General features: G+C 44.5%; 1 protein-coding gene across 1 annotated transcript; it reads right to left on the bottom strand.

The window, feature by feature from the left end:
* Nucleotides 1–1076: 1076 nt before the first annotated feature.
* Nucleotides 1077–16121, bottom strand: CA4 (carbonic anhydrase 4). The gene is made up of 8 exons (XM_041425404.1): nucleotides 15784–16121; nucleotides 7193–7243; nucleotides 6526–6696; nucleotides 4466–4623; nucleotides 4238–4330; nucleotides 3889–3952; nucleotides 3628–3791; nucleotides 1077–2623 (listed from the first exon to the last, which is right to left on the bottom strand). The coding sequence occupies exons 1-8, from the start codon at nucleotides 15839–15841 to the stop codon at nucleotides 2435–2437; spliced, it is 948 nt and encodes a 315-aa protein (XP_041281338.1). The 5' UTR covers nucleotides 15842–16121; the 3' UTR covers nucleotides 1077–2434.
* Nucleotides 16122–18209: the final 2088 nt, after the last annotated feature.

Here is an 18209-nt window from a genome sequence, read left to right as displayed (position 1 = left end):
CCCCCACCCTTTCCTGTATCATGCCTTGGCTATTTGTCCTTCAGGACTGACTGTCATTTCCTGGTGTCTTCACAATAAAAGAATTTCATGCCAAACGTGGCCAAGACAAAATTCCTGAAAACCAGCACCTCAGGTTACCTGTGGAACAGCAAATTGCTTTTCCATAACCGTCCTCACAAAGCAAATCAGATGTCTCACTCAAAGCCTTCTTGGCTTTTCCTGGGAAAAGGGTTTTTGGGGGTTTTTGTTTATTCCCTGCATTATTGCTGGTCCTGTCCTTGTCACCTCCTGCCCCAGAGCAGAACCTAGGTGCCAAGAGGGGCCTTGGGCAGAGCACAGCCTGGTCTCAATCCCTGTGACAGGAGCAGATGGAGCAATTCCCTTTCCCTTACTGAGCACTGAGCCACTCAGTAAAAACACTGATCCTTGTCCAGGGAGATTTTATTCACACTGGGCTTGGTGCTGAAGAGCTCTTAGAGAAGACTCACCCTCTTTTCAGCAGAATTTTTTCTTCCTTGTAGTTCTGTTTTAATCTGTTTCATTGAGGCTCTGCCCTGTGATTTATCATTTATTATTAGCAATAAATGACAGCTGAGCCAGAACCTGCAGGGTTTATTCCAATCAGCCCTTAGAGAGCTGCCTATGAAAAGAGAATTGAGGAAACAACCTGAAGGAGAGGGATGGTGGCTCTTGCACACCTTGGTGAGTGCAAAAGGCGTTTCTCAGGTATCCCAAGGAGTGTTCCCATCACTGCTTTTAAAGCAGGAGTTCCCTTTCCAGGGAGCTGGGCGGGGTTGGGCACCAGTTCTGCACACCTGGGCAAGGTGCCAGGCTCCAGGAATCTGCTGAGTGCAGAGAACACCCTGTGAAACAGAGCCCCCAACTCTGCTGACAGTGGAAACATCCCCAGGCACTGCACATCCCTGCCCCAAAAATGCAAACCCAGCCCTAAACCCAACCCTAAATATTGTGAAGAAAACAGGGGGTGGGGGGGAAAGTCACGTTCCTCTTCTGAAAGTTTATGGATTCCCCTTCAGGAAGGACGAAAGAAATAAAAACTCAGAACAATTCAAATATAGGTCTGTTGTTCACCTTTAATATTTCATTTCAGTAGCATAAAAACACAGTTAAAGTATTAATCTTTCCTTTAAACTTAAATAGGTTCATTTGCTTTCCCATCTGGGTTTTTTTTTTTTTTTAAAGCTTTACTGATTGATTAATATGAAAATACTTTCCCTGCTTTTGGTGAGCTGTGGTTGATCTCACTGCGAGGATTTTCCTGAAAATATATAAAGTCATCTCTGCAAACATTGCCCTTAAAGGAAAAAAAATACAAATCTGCTAATATGAAATCCTATTTTGGTGTGGCCAAAATCTAAAATCCTAAAAGAAGCTGTAACATGTTATATGGCACTAGCCAAAGAGAAATGTTATGTCCCTCTTCAGAGGGACAGGGAAACCCCATTTCCCAACTTATTTTCTATAAGGAATTGGGTAAGATCTGAAGGGATTGGTTCAAACCACAATCTTGGAAAAAACTGTGAATCTTGACCATGTGTGACTATTGCAGGTATGCTACTGTAAAAAATTATATATATAAAAGAAATATATATATATATTTATATGTAAGAAAGAGCCATTTCTTGAGCTGTCCTATTTTATTAGGCAAATAACAACTACAAAGGATGATCAGAGTCTCCTGCTTCAGAAGGAGCCCTCCAAAGAGAGGGAATTTCCACAGATGTGCCTCTGGTCCTTGGGGATGAGCCTCCCTGCTGCTCCCCAGCACATCACATCGGCCATGGCATCCCAGAGAGGGATGAATAAATAACAGAGGAACCTGATAGCCCCAGCAGGAGATGGGGTGGAAGGAATCCAGTGTCCTTATCTGAAATTAGCTGAGATATTCCGAAGGAAGGAGGGGGATTTATGTGCTGGGTGAGTGCCCTTCCCTGGAGGGGATGAGCCGGGTGCTGCTCGCTGTGTGTGAGCATTTGATCTTTGCTCTGTGTTGTACCTTCAGGTAGGACAGAGTGGGGTTGTAGGAACTGCTCCACATTTCACTGCCACATTTGCAGAGTTGAATGTAAACGTGCTCCAAACCAACCCCTTCACAGGCACTTAAGAACAGATTCTTCTCTGAGGTTCTCTGTGCAGCTCCTCCCAGAGCTGCCTTAAAACTACAGCATAATCCAGACTAACGCTTTCTCTGAGTGTATTGGCTTTTAAAATTGAATTTTCATTGCTTTATCTCCCAGTTCCTTTGAGTTCCGGTGGTTTGAGTTTCACCAGAGCAGCACAGAAGCCCTTGGTTAATGTCTGGAGGAGGACAAAGCTATTCTGTATTGGGACAAAATTCATGAGAGGCTGAGACAAAGAACAGCAAAAATAACAAGAAATTAAGGCCCAGGACGTTGAATGAGGTGGGAAAGGCTCAGTGGGACAGAGAGCTGAGGGTGCAGGTCAGAGCCAGGGCCAGGGCCAGCAGCTGTGCCGTGGGCAGGGCGATGCCAGCCCCTGACCAGAGCACCTTGCGCGTGTTCAGGAGCTGCACTGGCCGGAAATTCTCCATCATGGGAGTGGAGTTCTTCCCATCAAAGTGCAGTGCTGCGAACTGGGACAGCTGCAAAACACAACAGCTTGTTAAATCTGCTCTGACAACTCCGGGAGTTGTGTTGCCAAGCCGTGCTGCCTCGCTCGGGTTTTGAGCCTGAGGGTTTAATGGGCGCCTTAAACCCCGCAGGAAAGGCCGTGCCAGAGGCCACTGGAGAGGTCACCGAGTGATGGCTCCTTCCAGCCTTGGCAATCATGGGCACTTCCTCTGAGTGGGGCCAAATGCTCTGTGCAGCCCCAGGACTGGCTCCCCCCGAGCTCCTGACGCACACGGCGCCAGCCCAGCCACCGCGTCAGGGTGACACCAGGCAGGAACAGCAGGAATTCTGTCCTTGGTCAGGTCCCTGTGTGACCCTGGGCTGTGCTGGGGCACTGTGACAGCGCTCAGGGCAGGAACAGCAGGAATTCTGTCCTTGGTCAGGCTCCTGGCTGCTCTGGGCTGTGCTGGGGTACTGTGACAGCGCTCAGGGCAGGAACAGCAGGAATTCTGTCCTTGGTCAGGCTCCTGGCTGCTCTGGGCTGTGCTGGGGCACTGTGACAGCGCTCAGGGCATGCTGTGAGTGAGGAGATGAACTGGCTCTGGGCCAGGCTGTGTGATCTCTGCACAACCTGTGTTTCCCAAGCATTCTTAATTCCATCTCCTCTTCCTGCCTGCAGGTCGAAAATGGGCTGCTTGACACTGATGGGCCCAAGGTTTGAGGTTTGGGTTTGGAATTATTGTCCTGACAATGGGAGAAAAGCCATGGAGCTGAGGAGTGACCATGTGGCATCAGTGGAAGTACTGCTGACAAAGCCCTGAGCTTGGGGCGGTTTCTTGGCTCTCTCCTCACGCCATCATTTCCCCTTCCTGCCCCTTTCCTGCCATTTTCTGAGGGATGATTTAACAGGGTCAGTCAGCTGGCAGCACGTTGAGGCTGCTGCCAAGTGAGGTGTGTGGGGAGCAAGACACCGAGGTGTCACCCTGCAGCCCAGGGACACGGCACAGAACCTCCAGGCCGTGCCTCTGCCACTCACCTGGCGCTGGCTGAGCTCAACTGGCGTCTCAAAAATCGTCCAGATGACCCCCTGGTAGCAGTCAGGGGTGGTGAGGGACCCCAGATAGCGATAGTACCTCCCAAGGTCTTCCTCAGGTGGGAGGAGAGAGCTCAGTGGCAAAGGATCCACCTTTGCTGATTGCCCTGGGAAAACCACGGGGGGAAAATCCCTTGTAATGCTTGTGGCTGCAGGTTTTGCCCACATTTATCCTCACCCCACACAGCTTGTGAAATCCCTTACCTTTGTATGTAATATTCTTTAATTTGCTCAGTAGAGTTTCGTAGTTTTCATTTTGTTTGTCAGCCTGAAAGGGAAATATTTTCATTCCACGTCGTGTATTTCTCTACAAGTGGCTGCTTTTAATCAGTGGTGAATAAAACAGAAAAGGGCCACAAGAAGAAATAACAGCAAGCAGGGTGTAGAAAAGGGGAGAGGAACTCAGTGCTGGCAGAATGCCTGCAGAAGATAGGGAGGTTAAATCTTGGGCTACTGTAATGTTGACATAAACATAAAATAGTAACATAAACAGTCCCTCAGCCAAACTGCTGGCTGAGATTTGAGAGGTGCAGTTGAAAATTTCCCTGCCTACCTTTACAAAGAAGGCCAACACAGCCAAACCATCTGTCGTTTTCTTGGCTTCTGTCACATCTGAAACATCTTCTCTGATGTGGACGATATGCAACTGGAACACAACAGCCAAGGACAATTATTTCCACCCTCAGACCTCCCTAGGGGAACTAGCCAAGAGATTTTGTGAGCAGGATCTCAGAATTCCAGAGTTCTGGAGTGAAAGCCATGCTCCACATGTCCCACCTACCTCCATGGGGTATTTCTCTCCATCTATGCTGTGCTCTGAGCCAGGGGTGTTTTGTTGCTCACCCAGGACTCCCCAGTGAAAATGGAATTCTACTGCCTTGTATTTTCTCTCCAGGCCTCCTCCTCCGATTTTAGGGGATGTGTCTAGTGCCACTTTAACTGGGGGAAAAAAGCATAAATTGTTTTGAAGGAGAAGAGCAGGTCCTACATTAACAGTATGTGAGAGCAGAGATGTTCTTGAGATTCAAATTTATCTTCAAGTTCTCACTTGGCTTTTCAGACTGAGTGTTCCAGAAATTCTGCTCTGCAGAAACTGAACTTCTACAAAATCATGGCTGAGTTTAATTTGAGATTAATTCTAACCATTATGACCTCTGGAGTCAGAGCTTTTTATACCTCTCAGAAGACCCTATATTCGTTCATTTTTTTCCTAAAAAAACACCCTCTATCAAAGTAAATTTGATCCCAGTTTATTTGGGTTTTAACCATCATTTTAATCTCCTGTTTACTGCACTGTAACATTTCTTTGCGGCAGGGTTTAAAGATATTCTGTTTTAATTTAGAGTAGTGCTGCAATTTAAGGCTAAATCATACATATTTGAGATATACTTTAAAATTTTGCTTTTTGTGACCCCCACACGAAGCACAGCACTTCTCTTTGCATAGGAAAATTCCGGGTTGCAGCCCCAGAGGAAAATTCTGGATTGCAGCCCCAGAGATTTCATTTCTGTTCTGAATTCCAAATGAACTTGGAGAGTGCATGAGTCATTTAGTTCCTTTGCTTTTTAATCTGTAAATGGATGAGTCAGATGTCTTTGTGGGCTTTGTTTATTTAGCTTAAGACCTTTGAGACAGCGACCTTTGCTATGTGTCCATCACGGAATATAATGAGGGTCTAATCTCACCTGCCGCCTCTAATTGCAGCTGTAATTTAAGCAATAACCTCCTCATTTAGTACGGGAATTGGTTGCCTTCAGAAGGAAGAGATTTTAAAAGCCCAGATTAAACCCCTAATCCTTATGCATGGCTGGGGAAGATGAGGAGCAGTCCTTATAAATATTAATTTTGATGTAAAAGGGACTGTAATTGGACATTCTGGAATATCACCCTGTAACAGGAAAGTCATTAATCCATATGTTAATGAAAAGTCAAAACATTCCTTTTTCTTGTGTCTGCCACAATTTCTGGCTGTTAAAATCTCCCCAGCTGCCTTCCCACCTTTCCCTTTTAAATCAGGAAATATTTGCCTCTTGCTGCTTTCTGCTTTGAGGATTTGGCAGTTCAAACAACCCATCCAAGATTTTAAAAACACCTACAGGTAACTTAAAAAAAAAAAAAAATTAGATTACAGGCTTATTTTTAAAGTCGAAATAATTGAACATTTTTGGTAACTTAAAAAAAAAAAAAAATTAGATTACAGGCTTATTTTTAAAGTCGAAATAATCGAACATAAATTTTTTTGGAGCAGCATCCTCAGTATTGTGAAGGAAGGTGGAGGAAGAGGAACAGTTCTAAATTACTGTTAATTGATTCAAGGTTTACTGATTCACTAAGTAGCTGATCAACATCAGATAACTTCTGTGTGCTGAGAAAACAGGTCTGAATCTGAGAAGAATATAGCTCATTATTTAAAGAACTAATAACACCCAGAATGACTTTCCCACAGCAGGCTTTCCCCCAGCAGGATCCTTTGTGCAGAGGCAAGAGTTGGAAAGGAGCAGCCCGGGAATGAAGTGGTTTCAGCAGAAAATGATAAAATTCTGCCCAAATTGTTGTCCTGCCCCCAGCTCTGGACTCTGTTTGGGTTGGGGGGTTTTGCTTTAGAGCTTCTGTGACACCTCCTGCACAGAAATTCCTGCTGGGATGTTCATGAACCACATCCACAACCCCAGAACTTCGTCATTCCCACCGACTTCCCAATTTTGACGCCAAAAACCTTCTGGGAGCTTCGCTTCTGAAGCAGAGAGGTGGGATCCCATCTGTGCTCCAGGGACCTGGAAGGACCTGGAAGGACCTGGAAAAACCCAAATCCAGCCCAGGAGCAGGCTGGGCACCACTTGCCTGTGTGGCCGTTGTTCTGCAGGTCCCACTTGGCCGAGCCCTTGACGTCGTAGCCCTCGAAAGTCAGGGGCTGCAGGCTCCCGTCGTACTCCGCATTTCGGGTGACAATGTTGACAGGGGACTGCCTGTCCCCTTCGCACGCCACGTTGATCTCGTGCCATTGGGCAGGACCTGCTCAGGGAGGAAGAAAATGTGGTGATTTTTTACCCTGTAGACAGCAAACCCTCGAGGAAGCCAAACCACCCAGCCAGAACGGGGCATTGGAGACGTCACCCCAACTTCTGGGGTGATTTTCACATTTGTGTATTTGATTTTCACATTTGTGCATTTGCATTTTTACATTAGTGTATTTACATTTTCACATTTGTGCATTTGATTTTTACATTTCTGTATCTGATCTTTACATTTGGGCATTTACATTTTTACATTTGTGCGTTTACATTCTTACATTTATTTGTACATTTCTGCATTACCCTTGGTCGACACAAAACGAGCACCCAGGGCTCCAAAATACCCTGTTTGGCACTGAAATGGTCACAAATAATGTGACCACGAGGCATTAAAGGCTGAGTGCTCTGTATTTTTTTGCATTATTTCTCTCAGCAGCCCCTTTGCAAAGCAGAAAGAATCACCAATGTGATTGGAAAAATAAATTGCTTGGCTGTACCTTTACACTGTGGCAGCTCACACTTCTGGGACCGATAGCACCAGTGGCCCACTAAAAAATAATAAATAAAACAGGTAAATGAACATCTGTACAAATAATGCCCCCAAAAAGCAGCAGGGCAATGGATTGGCAGCTCTGCCCTCTCTAGATCTCCTCCTGATCTCTCATAAACCAATTTATAGCCATTAATATCTCCCCAAAAACCTGTGCTGGCAGGAATCCTTAGGACACCAGAATTCTGAATGGGCTGCAATCCTAGAGAATTTGATTTTCAAACCTTGGCTTCCTCAAATTCTTGAGGCAAAAGTTCCACATTTGAATATATGCAGTGTTAAAGTAAATTTCCTTTTATCAGCTCTGCACTTGCCAGCCTCTCACAGACTTGTAAATTCACTTATGCAAGAGGACTTATCTCAGCCTGTTCCAGGAACTCCTTTGAAGTTTACCTGGGGAAGAATTCTGAGAAATTAAGGATCTCACTTCCTGCAGGACCTGGATGTCCTTTGGTCTAACTCAGCTGTGTTCCCCACAGGGATGGATGCAAAACTCTTCAGCAGAACATCTGAATTTGACTTTTTCATTGTCAAAAGAAATACAAAATTCAAAGGACAAGAGCTGATTTAACTTTATGTGTTTATCTAGTTAGGACAGTAGGATTGTTTTGTTTGTCCTAAGTTGCTTCAGTGGCTCTTTATTTATTCTAAACTTTAAATTGACTTTGACAGGGGTAGTTCTCTTTGGCTATTTAACTTCAGTCAATAACAATTCAAACCCTCTTATAATGATGATTAATACCACACCTTCTGTTTGCTTGGGATTAGTAAATTATAGACTTTTTAATAAATGGCTAATCAATTTTAAGGATAATTATGGAGAAGCCCTATCACTTGACTGGTAATTACCTTAATTGGTAATTTATAACACACCTGCTGGAAGGCTTTTAACACCTTTATCTTGATATCAGTGGCATAACAATGCATGCATCTATTAAGGATTTAGAAGTTATAAATAAAGAATTGTTGTAGAACCTGAGCAGCTGTGACACAGAGGGAGACCTCGAGGCAATTAATATAACCTTAAAAAAAATGACAGTTTCTGTTTTTCTTTCACAAAAACGAAATTTCTGCTCAAAACTACAAACAATGTTGCCTCACTTTGGAGCTTGGCAAGACTGGGAAGAAAAACAAACTTTGCTTTTTTTTGTGTGGTAAGAACTGCAGGGATTTCTATGTTGTTACCCAAAAACTGGGTTTGAAGAGGTTTTATCTTTTTGGCAGATTTTTAACATACACAAGACTTCACTTTCCAGCACTGATTGTTGCTTTTTTTTTTTTTTTTTTTAATTTTCCAGGACAGTGGCACCGAGATCTTCCTCATCCCCACTGGGAAACTGCAGAAGTTCCAAGCACAGGATATCACCGAGTGCCTTAATCGATATTTTAATGAACAAATGAAAATTAATCATTTTAATTCAGGTGTGTTTTCACACGGATCAAAGACTCCAGGTGTGGTTCTGGCAGCTGCTCTGGGGTCGGTGTGAACTTTTACCAATCCCAGCAGCCTGGGATTGGGAGTTTCTTGGCAATTTACACACGAAGGAGCCTTCAGGTGTGAAAAAAAAAAAAAAAAAAACAGCAGGAATAGCCTGGAAGGATTTGCTGCCAAATCTTTGGGATGGAAAGCAGAGGGGGAAGGTGAGAGCTCCAGGCTGGGCAGCTCCAGGAGGTTTCACAGTGGAGAGGGAGCACGGCCTGGACATCAAAGCACTTCTGCAATGTAAATCCCATTTTCCAGGTGTGAGCCACAGCTGGGAGCCAGAACAGCAGGCTCAAGAGATTTTAAACCTCCACCGTGGAAGCACCAAATTCAAACAGAGCCACGGGGGGAAGGGGAATTATCCCCAAATTGTGGTGGTCCTGAGCCAGGGGGATGGAAATGGGTTATGTCCCACTCTTCTCAAATACAGAAATCACTGAATTTTTACCCCCTGAACACATGTCTGGGAAGTTGTGTCAAATAAACTCGTGGTTTATTCACCTCTCAATAAACTGACACTTGAGCACAGCACAGATCTTCCGGCCTGGGTGTAAAAATGATGGGGAGAAAAAGTTGAATAAAAATAAATTTAATTTTGATAAAATTTAATTTTGAAAATCCAGCCCTCAGTGGCTACAGCTGCCTCACATCCAGCACTCAGGAGCGTTTAATAATTATTATCTGATTTTTGCATCTTTCCACCAAATTCCCAATGTCTCTGAACAAGGTAAGGATTGTGTTTTCTACCAAGTCACACACTTGTTGTTGGATAATATCAGTGAAGTAGAAGAGCACATAAATCCAGCATTTCATAAGAGAAATGTCCTTGAAGCTGTTAAACCTTAAAGACCGAGCTAATTAAACATTACAGAATACCTGAGCAAACAGTGGATTCACGTTTAGTGTGAGTTAGGGCTGGTTTTTTTGGTTTGTTTTTGGTTTTTTTTTGATTGGCAGCAATGGAACATTGGGGAACAGGAGCCTTTGTGTGGGTGCTGCTCAGGCCCTGAGGAGGAAAATTTGCATTTGGATTTGATGGGAGTGGGATGGAGCCTCCCTCCCTGCAGGAACCTTGATTCACAATGGCTCTTTCTTCCCCTGAGCTTTGGGGAAGGTCCCTGTCACATCTCTCCGTGGTTTTAGGCAGGATTATGCCCTCAGGCTCCTTGTCCAGGCCACTTTTAATTGTCCAGAGGCTCCTGCCACTTCCCTTGGAAGACTTTTCCCCAGTGCACTAGGCCACGCTGCCAGGAAATGTTTCCTATTGAATAGCTCACATTTTCCACTTCGTTATCTGCAGCTCATCACTCCTAGAAATATCACTGAACCACCCTAAACAATTCTTTTCCCTCCCTGCTGTTTACAGCCTCCAAAGAGTTCCCTCTTCATCTGCAATTCCTGTCCTGGCTTCATTCATCTTTTGTCCCACTGTCCCCTCTTCAAAATCTCCCTCTGAACCCCTTTTTTTTAATGGGGTCTGGGACCCCTCAGGTCCCACCCTGCTCTGCTCTTCCCATCAAACCTCAATTCCCACTCTCTCTTCCCTGTAGCTCATTTTATTGCTGGAAAAACACAGCAGAAAGTGAGGTTTTCAGTGTTTTAGGGAGGGATTTTTGGTTTGTTTTTATGGTTGAGGTGTTGAAATCATTGGAATCATATATAAAAATATATAGATAAAGATATAGATCTAGATATGCACACCTGGACTCACTGTATTATCAATTATATCTTTCTCTTATTTTTTATTATGGATTTATCCTTGATTTCAGTGGTTCTGCACCGTCCCACAGGTTGTGAGGTTTTCAGTGTTTTAGGGAGGGATTTTTGGTTTGTTTTTATGGTTGAGGTGCTGAAATCATTGCTGTGATACACAGATATAAAAATATATAGATATAGATAAAGATACAGATATGCACACCTGGACTCACTGTATTATCAATTATATCTTTCTCTTATTTTTTATTATGGATTTATCCTTGATTTCAGTGGTTCTGCACCGTCCCACAGGTTGTGAGGTTTTCAGTGTTTTAGGGAGGGATTTTTGGTTTGTTTTTATGGTTGAGGTGCTGAAATCATTGCTGTGATACACAGATATAAAAATATATAGATATAGATAAAGATACAGATATGCACACCTGGACTCACTGTATTATCAATTATATCTTTCTCTTATTTTTTATTATGGATTTATCCTTGATTTCAGTGGTTCTGTGCCATCCCACAGGTGTCACCTTGACTTTATTTGGTTTAACTTAGGGTAGGGCTGGACAGGGCTGGCTCTTCCTCCACAGAGTTCAGCACAGTTAAATTTAGGGAGTCTCTCTTGGCACGGGAGCAGTCCCACTTATCTCTGCCTCTTCCTCCTGGAATTTACAACTGGCTCCTGCCCAAGCTGCTTCTTGGCACGGGGGTGGCCGAAGAAAACAATAAAAATTACGTATTGTTTTCATTTTATTGCAAACATTTTCAATTGTTTTAGCTATCAAGCCTCGTTTGGAAGCTGGAGACAAAAAAATAAATTAAATATTGCTGCAGTTGAGACCTCCCTCTCCTGCCCAGGGAGGTGGGAGGTGCTGCTGGCCGGGGCCCAGGCTGGAGCAGCCCTGCCAAGGTGCTATTGTGAGATCTAGGAAAAGACCCTTTGGACCACGCTCAGATTTGTCTGAATTCCATAAAAATTCCCAAATCTGCTCTGTCCCACTGTGCACTGCTTGCTGCCCTACTCGGAGCTGCTTGGTGTGGCTGAAAATACCATTTAACCTGTGAGCCACTAAAACAGCCTCAACTCCTGCTTCTGATGGAGTGGCTGTGAATTCAGCTTCTATTTTGCCCTTTTTATTACTATTATTGCATTTTTATTATTATTTTTGCGGGGTTTATTATTATTTTTGTGGTTTTTATGATTATTTTTGCTGGTTTTATTAACAATATTGAGCCTCTGGGAGTGTCAATGACCTTTTTGCCCGGGACAACAGGAATGTCCTGTGTTGATTTTTGATTCAAATCCCTTCTATCTTTCACCTGAATCCTCTCTTTGTCCCTTTAGCCTCCTGTCCCCCTTCCAGCCATCCTGCCTGGCCATTCCCTGTTCTCCTGGTGGTCCCAGTGCCCATCCCAGAGCCAGGGATGCCCCCAGAGCTCTCCCTGCTCTGGGTTCTCAAATCCATCCCCAAAATCTGCTCTCACCTCTGCATCCTTTTCCAGCAAAATGGCAAAAGCTGGGTTTGCATGGGATTTATTTTTAGGTTTGGCTTGTGTTGGGCTCGTCCTATTTTTAGCTGGCTTTGTGAAACTTTCTATTTTTAGTGCAAAAGACAAAACAAAAGCAATTGTTATCTAAGCCTGTCTTTCTAATTAATGGGATTGCTGAGCACAAAGTGAGCATATAGGCATGAGAATATTTCTGCCTCCTGAATTATTACACATCCTCAGGAAGCCCCAGTCACCCCTTTGACAGACCAAACCAGGTCCAAAAGTTCACCTCGAGGTTTGAGTGTCTCTGCAAGCGTTCCTGGCCATTCACTGCTCTTCACTTTTAACCTTAATTTGATTTTCCCTGGGGACACACACATCTTCATGCAGGCGTGTTGCAGGAGGTGGGGAATTAACCCTGCAAACCAGCTTTGTTGTGGTGGTGAAGCCTTGCAAGGCTGCACATCTGATGTTTCTCACTTGCACACAAAAATCACAAGCTGGATGAGGCCTCTGGAACAGACACAAACTGCAGGGAAAATCCAAAGGGGCTCAGGGATCCTGGATATGCCCTATTAACAATTTAACATCTGCAAACGACTTCCTCTGTGTCAGAGAGCAGGGGAAGGTTTTCAGCTGTGACCTGTGATCCTCTGCTGCAGATAATGTGCCCTCAGAAATGTCCTGTATCAAAGGCAGGAGCTGTAACAAAAAATGAGTATCCAGGACTAAGGTGATTTCCTCCTGTGAGAGGTTTTGCTTTGCTTTCTGTAATAAAAATGCAGTTCAGATTTATTTATTTTAAAGTATTTTTAAAATTTAATTCAGACAAATCACTCGGTAGATTTGCTGGCCTTTTGCAGCCTTTTGTGCTGAGCTTTTGGTGGCTGATCCTGTGGCTAAAAATATGACTAAAAATCTAATCACAGGCCATTGGATGGATGCTGGAACACAACAAAGCATCTCCTGCAATGCCACAAGCAGGGAAAAGAGCCTGCACAGAGACAGGCCCTGGACTTGGCAGCTTTTCTAGGAGACCTCAAGGTTTCTGCTTTTTTTTTTTTTCAAAGTGCCAAAGGCTTTTCTGCTTCCAACATCCCAGTGGAAGAGCCAGGAGGATCCGTGGGGAAATCATGGATAAAACTGAGCAGGATCATCCTCATCCCTGGGGAAGGGGCAGCTTGGATTCCGACCTGATGGAGACTCCAGAGGTGACCTAAACCCCTCACATGGGTAATTCCATAATTCCTATGGCTCCCTGCCTTTTCTCTCTGTTCCAGATCTTGCATTGCATTTATTATCCTTGCTTTAATCAGCTGAAAATGCAACTTTTCACCCCAGAGTGTGTCCAAGTGCGCCAGCATCCCAACTTTGCCAGCTCTAAAATGGCTTTGGAGCCCAACCATAAATGTGTGCAGTTCAATTAGAACTGGAAAGGGAAGAAGTCACAGCATCTTTTCATTTTATTTTATTTTTTTACAGCTGCTGATGGAGCTCTCAGGGGTGTTTTGTACCTGAAAGGCCCTGAGGAAACCCCAGAGTGAGAATTGACGCCAATGTCCGCATGGTTATGTAAATTTAATGTTTGTGACGGGTAAAAACATGTGGGCAGAAATATAGAAAATTAGAGGGATCTAATCTCATCTAAATTAGAGGAATGTCCTATCAGGCATCAATCTTTTGGAGCAGCAGAGCATGGACTGTGGGAGATTTGTCTCCTCATGGCTGAGTCCTGCTCTGTGATAAAGCAAAAGGTTAAAACGTGCTGGGGTTCATTCCATTCCCGCTGAAGAAAATTAATTTTCAGTGACTTTGCTGTAACCCCACCCCAGAGCTGCTGGAGGGAGGGATGGAGGAATGGAAGGATGGATGGATGGATGGATGGAGGGATGATGGATGGATGGATGGATGGATGGATGGATGGATGGATATCCCTCACTCTCACGAGGTTTTGAGCATTCCTGCTGGAAATTGCAGACACTTTGTCTCTCTTTTCCCCCAAAACAGCACCAGAGGGTCCCTGAGCTCTCAAAGTAACCAGACAAGAAACCTGAGGGGGATCAGAGCAGCTGCAAATGGAACACACTGAGACCTGGATGAGGATGAGGGGCTGATGGTTTCATCCCTGAGCAGGTGCCTGCACCAGCGTGCCTCAGTTTCCCTCTCCTACAACAGGGATAACGCCCCTCCGTTCCTTAGAAAGCCCTCTAAGGACTGTTAACAGTGATTTTAAGCCCCAGGTGCTCTGCTGTTCAGACAAGGCTGGCAGCAATTCCAGATTAGCAATCAGTCATTTCACTGTTTCAGTGTGGTGAGTTATCAGCTGCCCAGGTGGAGCTGGGCTCAACGAGCTGATCAGACCCAGGCTGGTTCTGACAAGTGGCAAGACAGGAAGGAAAGGTTTATTCTTTAAAAAAAAAATGTAGAGAACAAGAAGGAATACAAGAAGGAATTTCAGCTGATTGTCAAAAGTGGAGTTTCTGGAAATGTGTAGCCTTTAACTGAATAGATTGTATCCTGTGGAGCTGCTGCCTGAGGAAAGTTTGGAGAAGAAGGTGCAGAGAGCAAGTTTCTTGTGTATTAATGACTGTGTAATTTGGTCCACGCTCAAGGAAAAAGGTGCAAATAACCAGGGGGGGGTGCAAAAACTGCCAAATTATCATCTAAGCATTCCCCGTGTTACTTCCTTCTGATAGAGAGGTAAACCCTAATTATTAACACCAATCTAATCAAGTTACAAGGGTCTTCTAGATAGTCTTTAGGTTTGCCCAATAAAGCCCCAAATGGGGCAGTAAATTTGGCAAAGTGTTGATAGCCAGGGATCAATCAGAAGCGAACACGAGGGGCAGAGTTTGGAAAAGCAAAAGCTTTTTTCAGTGTTTTTGTTCACCTGGCCCAGGTGTGGCAGCCCCTGCAGGGAGAGCAGCCCTGCAGCACAGGGAAGGGCTTGGAATTCCAGCTAAGAATCTGGGAAAGCCAAGCTGCTGAGGGACAGGGAATTCATTAGGAGCAGAGAAATAAACGCAGGGAAACCCTTCAGGACTTTTTGAGCAGCTCTGAACCTTGATCTGCTTTAACACCATCTCCCTTCAGCAGATCTCAGGGCAGCACTTCCCCCTGATAAAGCTGGGTCCCTTTTCTCCTCGCTGCACTCTGCTCTATTTTAGTGCAAACAATGGACCCTTCGTCACTTTGAAGAGCTGCAGTGTTTAATTTCGAGCCTCTGTGCTGGTATTTGCATAGGAAAAGGGATTTATTCAGTGCTGCTGATTGAACAGGAGCAGGGGGAAAAATACCTCCTGCATTTTTCAATACCAATTATAGATCACTATTTAATTGAGCCAGCCTAAGTGCACAGTGTACTTATAGTGTCCACGGAGCAAAAATAGATGGGGCTGCTGGGCTGATGCAGCAAAGACATATTGTTCTTTCTCCCTCAGCAGAATTTCATCTTGGATCATACACAGCAAAGCGAAGGGAGTAGAAATTTCAAACAAGAGATTTCTTTCAAGTTTAAAGGGATTTTAAAGATAAAGAAATTAAGTTTTGGTATTTCAAATGCACGTACATAATAAAATACAGAGATCAAGTCAAAGCTCATTGATTTTTCTTGGAGGAGGAAGGCAGATAGAATCTCTAAAGGCGAAAAGAAACCCCCAAAGCACTCATTCATTCATGAGAAAAGCCTGTCCTTGATATTTTAACACAAAAAAATAAAAGGCAGAGAAATAAATAAATCAATCATCCTTCATTTACCAGAGAGAAGAATCAGAGAGCCTGCACTGCATGTCCTGATAGTCAGAAACAAATCAGAAATAAGAGTAACCTTAAGGTGGGGTTAGAAAGAGCAGGGAAGGACTTACCTACTGCCTCTGTCTTGAGAATGTGCAGGCAGAACACAGCAAGGAACAGCAATTCCATTCTCCAGTTTAAATAGGCTCAGTGTTGAAACCAGAATTGATTAGACTCCTCAGGACGTGATCACATTTCTGCTCTCAGTTTTATACTGGAGTAAGTAGTCCAGGACAGACCTGAAAGCCATAGCAGGAAGGTGAACTCCTCCCCTTTGTAATTTCTCCAGATTTGCCCTGCTCCTGATTTGCCTGAATTTATTCATTCTCCAAAGTGGATGGCAAAAGGAGTGAGGCTTTCTGGCACTGAGCAAGGAGCCTTCAGTGAATATCTGAGGTTTTGTAACCTGCACAGGTTCAGCAGCAAGAGTAAAATGCCACATTTTTATTTACTGGGAGTTTTTCTCCTGGCAGCCTCATGACATTCAATTAATACGTGTGTTGTTAATGTTTCCTTTTCAAAAACAACCCCAGGGAGACAAATAAAACCCCAACTCCTCCTCACTTCTACCCCCCAGCTCTCCAAACAGGATTGGAGTTGATTTGTGGGACTGGAAAATGGGAATTCCATGTGCAGCAACAGGAAATGTTAATTAGGTGACATACAACACCTTACGTATGTAATTAAACAACAATACATTTTTTTAATAATCCTTTTTCTCAGCGTTCTGCTTCTGCTACTGTAGAATTATAAATTCACAGATTTTTAATTTTGGTCCCCTTTGTTTTCCCATCTAAATTATTCTTTGAATTAAACATGATTCAGGGGCAACTCAGACTTTACATTCAACAGAGAAAAGCGACACAGCTTTATTCCAGACACAGCATCATCTTTGGGATTTTTGGGGGTGGATTTTCATCCAGCTGAGGAACACAAATGAAGCAAAATCCTTCCCCCAAATGTCCGTGGGGGTACAGGGCCAGAGCTGGGCTGGGAGGAAGAGCAGGATGGGCAGAGTGAAGTGATGTTATCCCAGCCAAGCTGAGCTTGCAGAGTCATCCAGCAGAGCTGAATTCCACAAAAAGGAGCTGAGAAACCTCTCCGTGCCCTGCTGCTCTCGCAGTGGGGTGGCAGGGGCTCAGGAGCTGCAGGCACGCCCAGAGCAGCTCCTTTATTGATAAAAAACGGGCTGTAAAGAACATTCCCACCGCGCAGATCTGCCGGGGAGGATTTCCCCACCCCGCACATGGTGATGAGGTAAATAATTCCTGCAGGGGAGAACAATGAGGGGTTGGTGGCTTTGTCCCTCCAGGTCCCTGGTGGATGCTGAGCACGCAGAGCAGCTCTGCAGCTCCAAGGGCATCCAAGAGACAATTGCCCCCTGGGCTCTGCTCCTTCCCTGGGCTGCTCCTCACCGGGGAGCTGAAGCAACATCTCTGTGTGGTTTTCCTGCTCTATTTCCTTGAAGTCCTCTGTTCAGGACTGAAAAGCTGAGGGTTAGAAATATTGGTCTTGAAAATCAGGATTCTTGATTTATTTATCTATCCATTTATTTATTTATTTATTCATTCATTTTTGTTTTGTTCTTTTGGGGTTTTTTTTCCCTCTTCTTTTTGTTTCTAAACCTTCCAGCCTGTCATTATCAAAGTGGTAATAAACTGCACTGCAGTCACATCAATTAAGCCTTCATTTGAGCTCAAAAGTGAAGGCATGCTCAGGCAAAGGCATTCCCTTTCCTTCTAAAGCCTGTCATCTAAATAAGCAGGGCTGGCATAATTTGATCTCCTTATTTCTATATTTTTTTCCTAAGGAAACTCCCCTGACAGGTGCTTGGATATCAGTTCTTGATGGCATCGTTGCACCTCAGCACAGTTCTGATTCCTTTTCAAAACCAAAACTGAGATGCCACGATGCCATCAAGAACTGGGTGCATTTTACACAAAGATTTTTGGATACTGAACCTGAAGATGTGAGAACATCTCGGTCAGAGGAGGTGACACAAAGTTAAGCAGCTCTCTGAATTCCAGGCTGGATTTTCCTGGCAGCTACAGCGTAGGGAAGGACAACTGGGAATATCAAATCCAGTAAAATCTGCACTTATTTTGTGGCCTGGAGAGCCGCAGCAGCAAGGGCTGAGAGGGGGAGACTGGCTGGAGTCCAAACCCTGGTCAGAGGGGAGCTGACCCAGCAGGGATTGCCCTCCAGGGGACAGGGAAGCACTTCTGAGGGACTGGAAACCCAGATGGGTTTCAGGATTAGCGAGTGGGTGATTGGGAATCCCACCCTGCAGGGTGAGAAAACACGGAGTGCTCTTCATTTAGCTGCGTGCTGTCATTTTATTCCTGAGAGTTCCCACACCCCTGAAGAGGAAATCTGGAATTTCAGAGCTCTGGGTGAAGCAGAAACATTACAGCTTCATCTCCCATGTGCAGAGTGGCCTGGCTCTGACTCTCCCAGGAATGCTGTCCCGGGAATGCTGTCCCAGCACAAGGAGGAG

Source organism: Onychostruthus taczanowskii, unplaced genomic scaffold, assembly GCF_017590055.1.
Source record: "Onychostruthus taczanowskii isolate IOZ18803 unplaced genomic scaffold, ASM1759005v1 scaffold89, whole genome shotgun sequence".
NCBI lineage: Eukaryota > Metazoa > Chordata > Aves > Passeriformes > Passeridae > Onychostruthus > Onychostruthus taczanowskii.
This window is presented reverse-complemented; position numbering and strand designations above follow the sequence as displayed.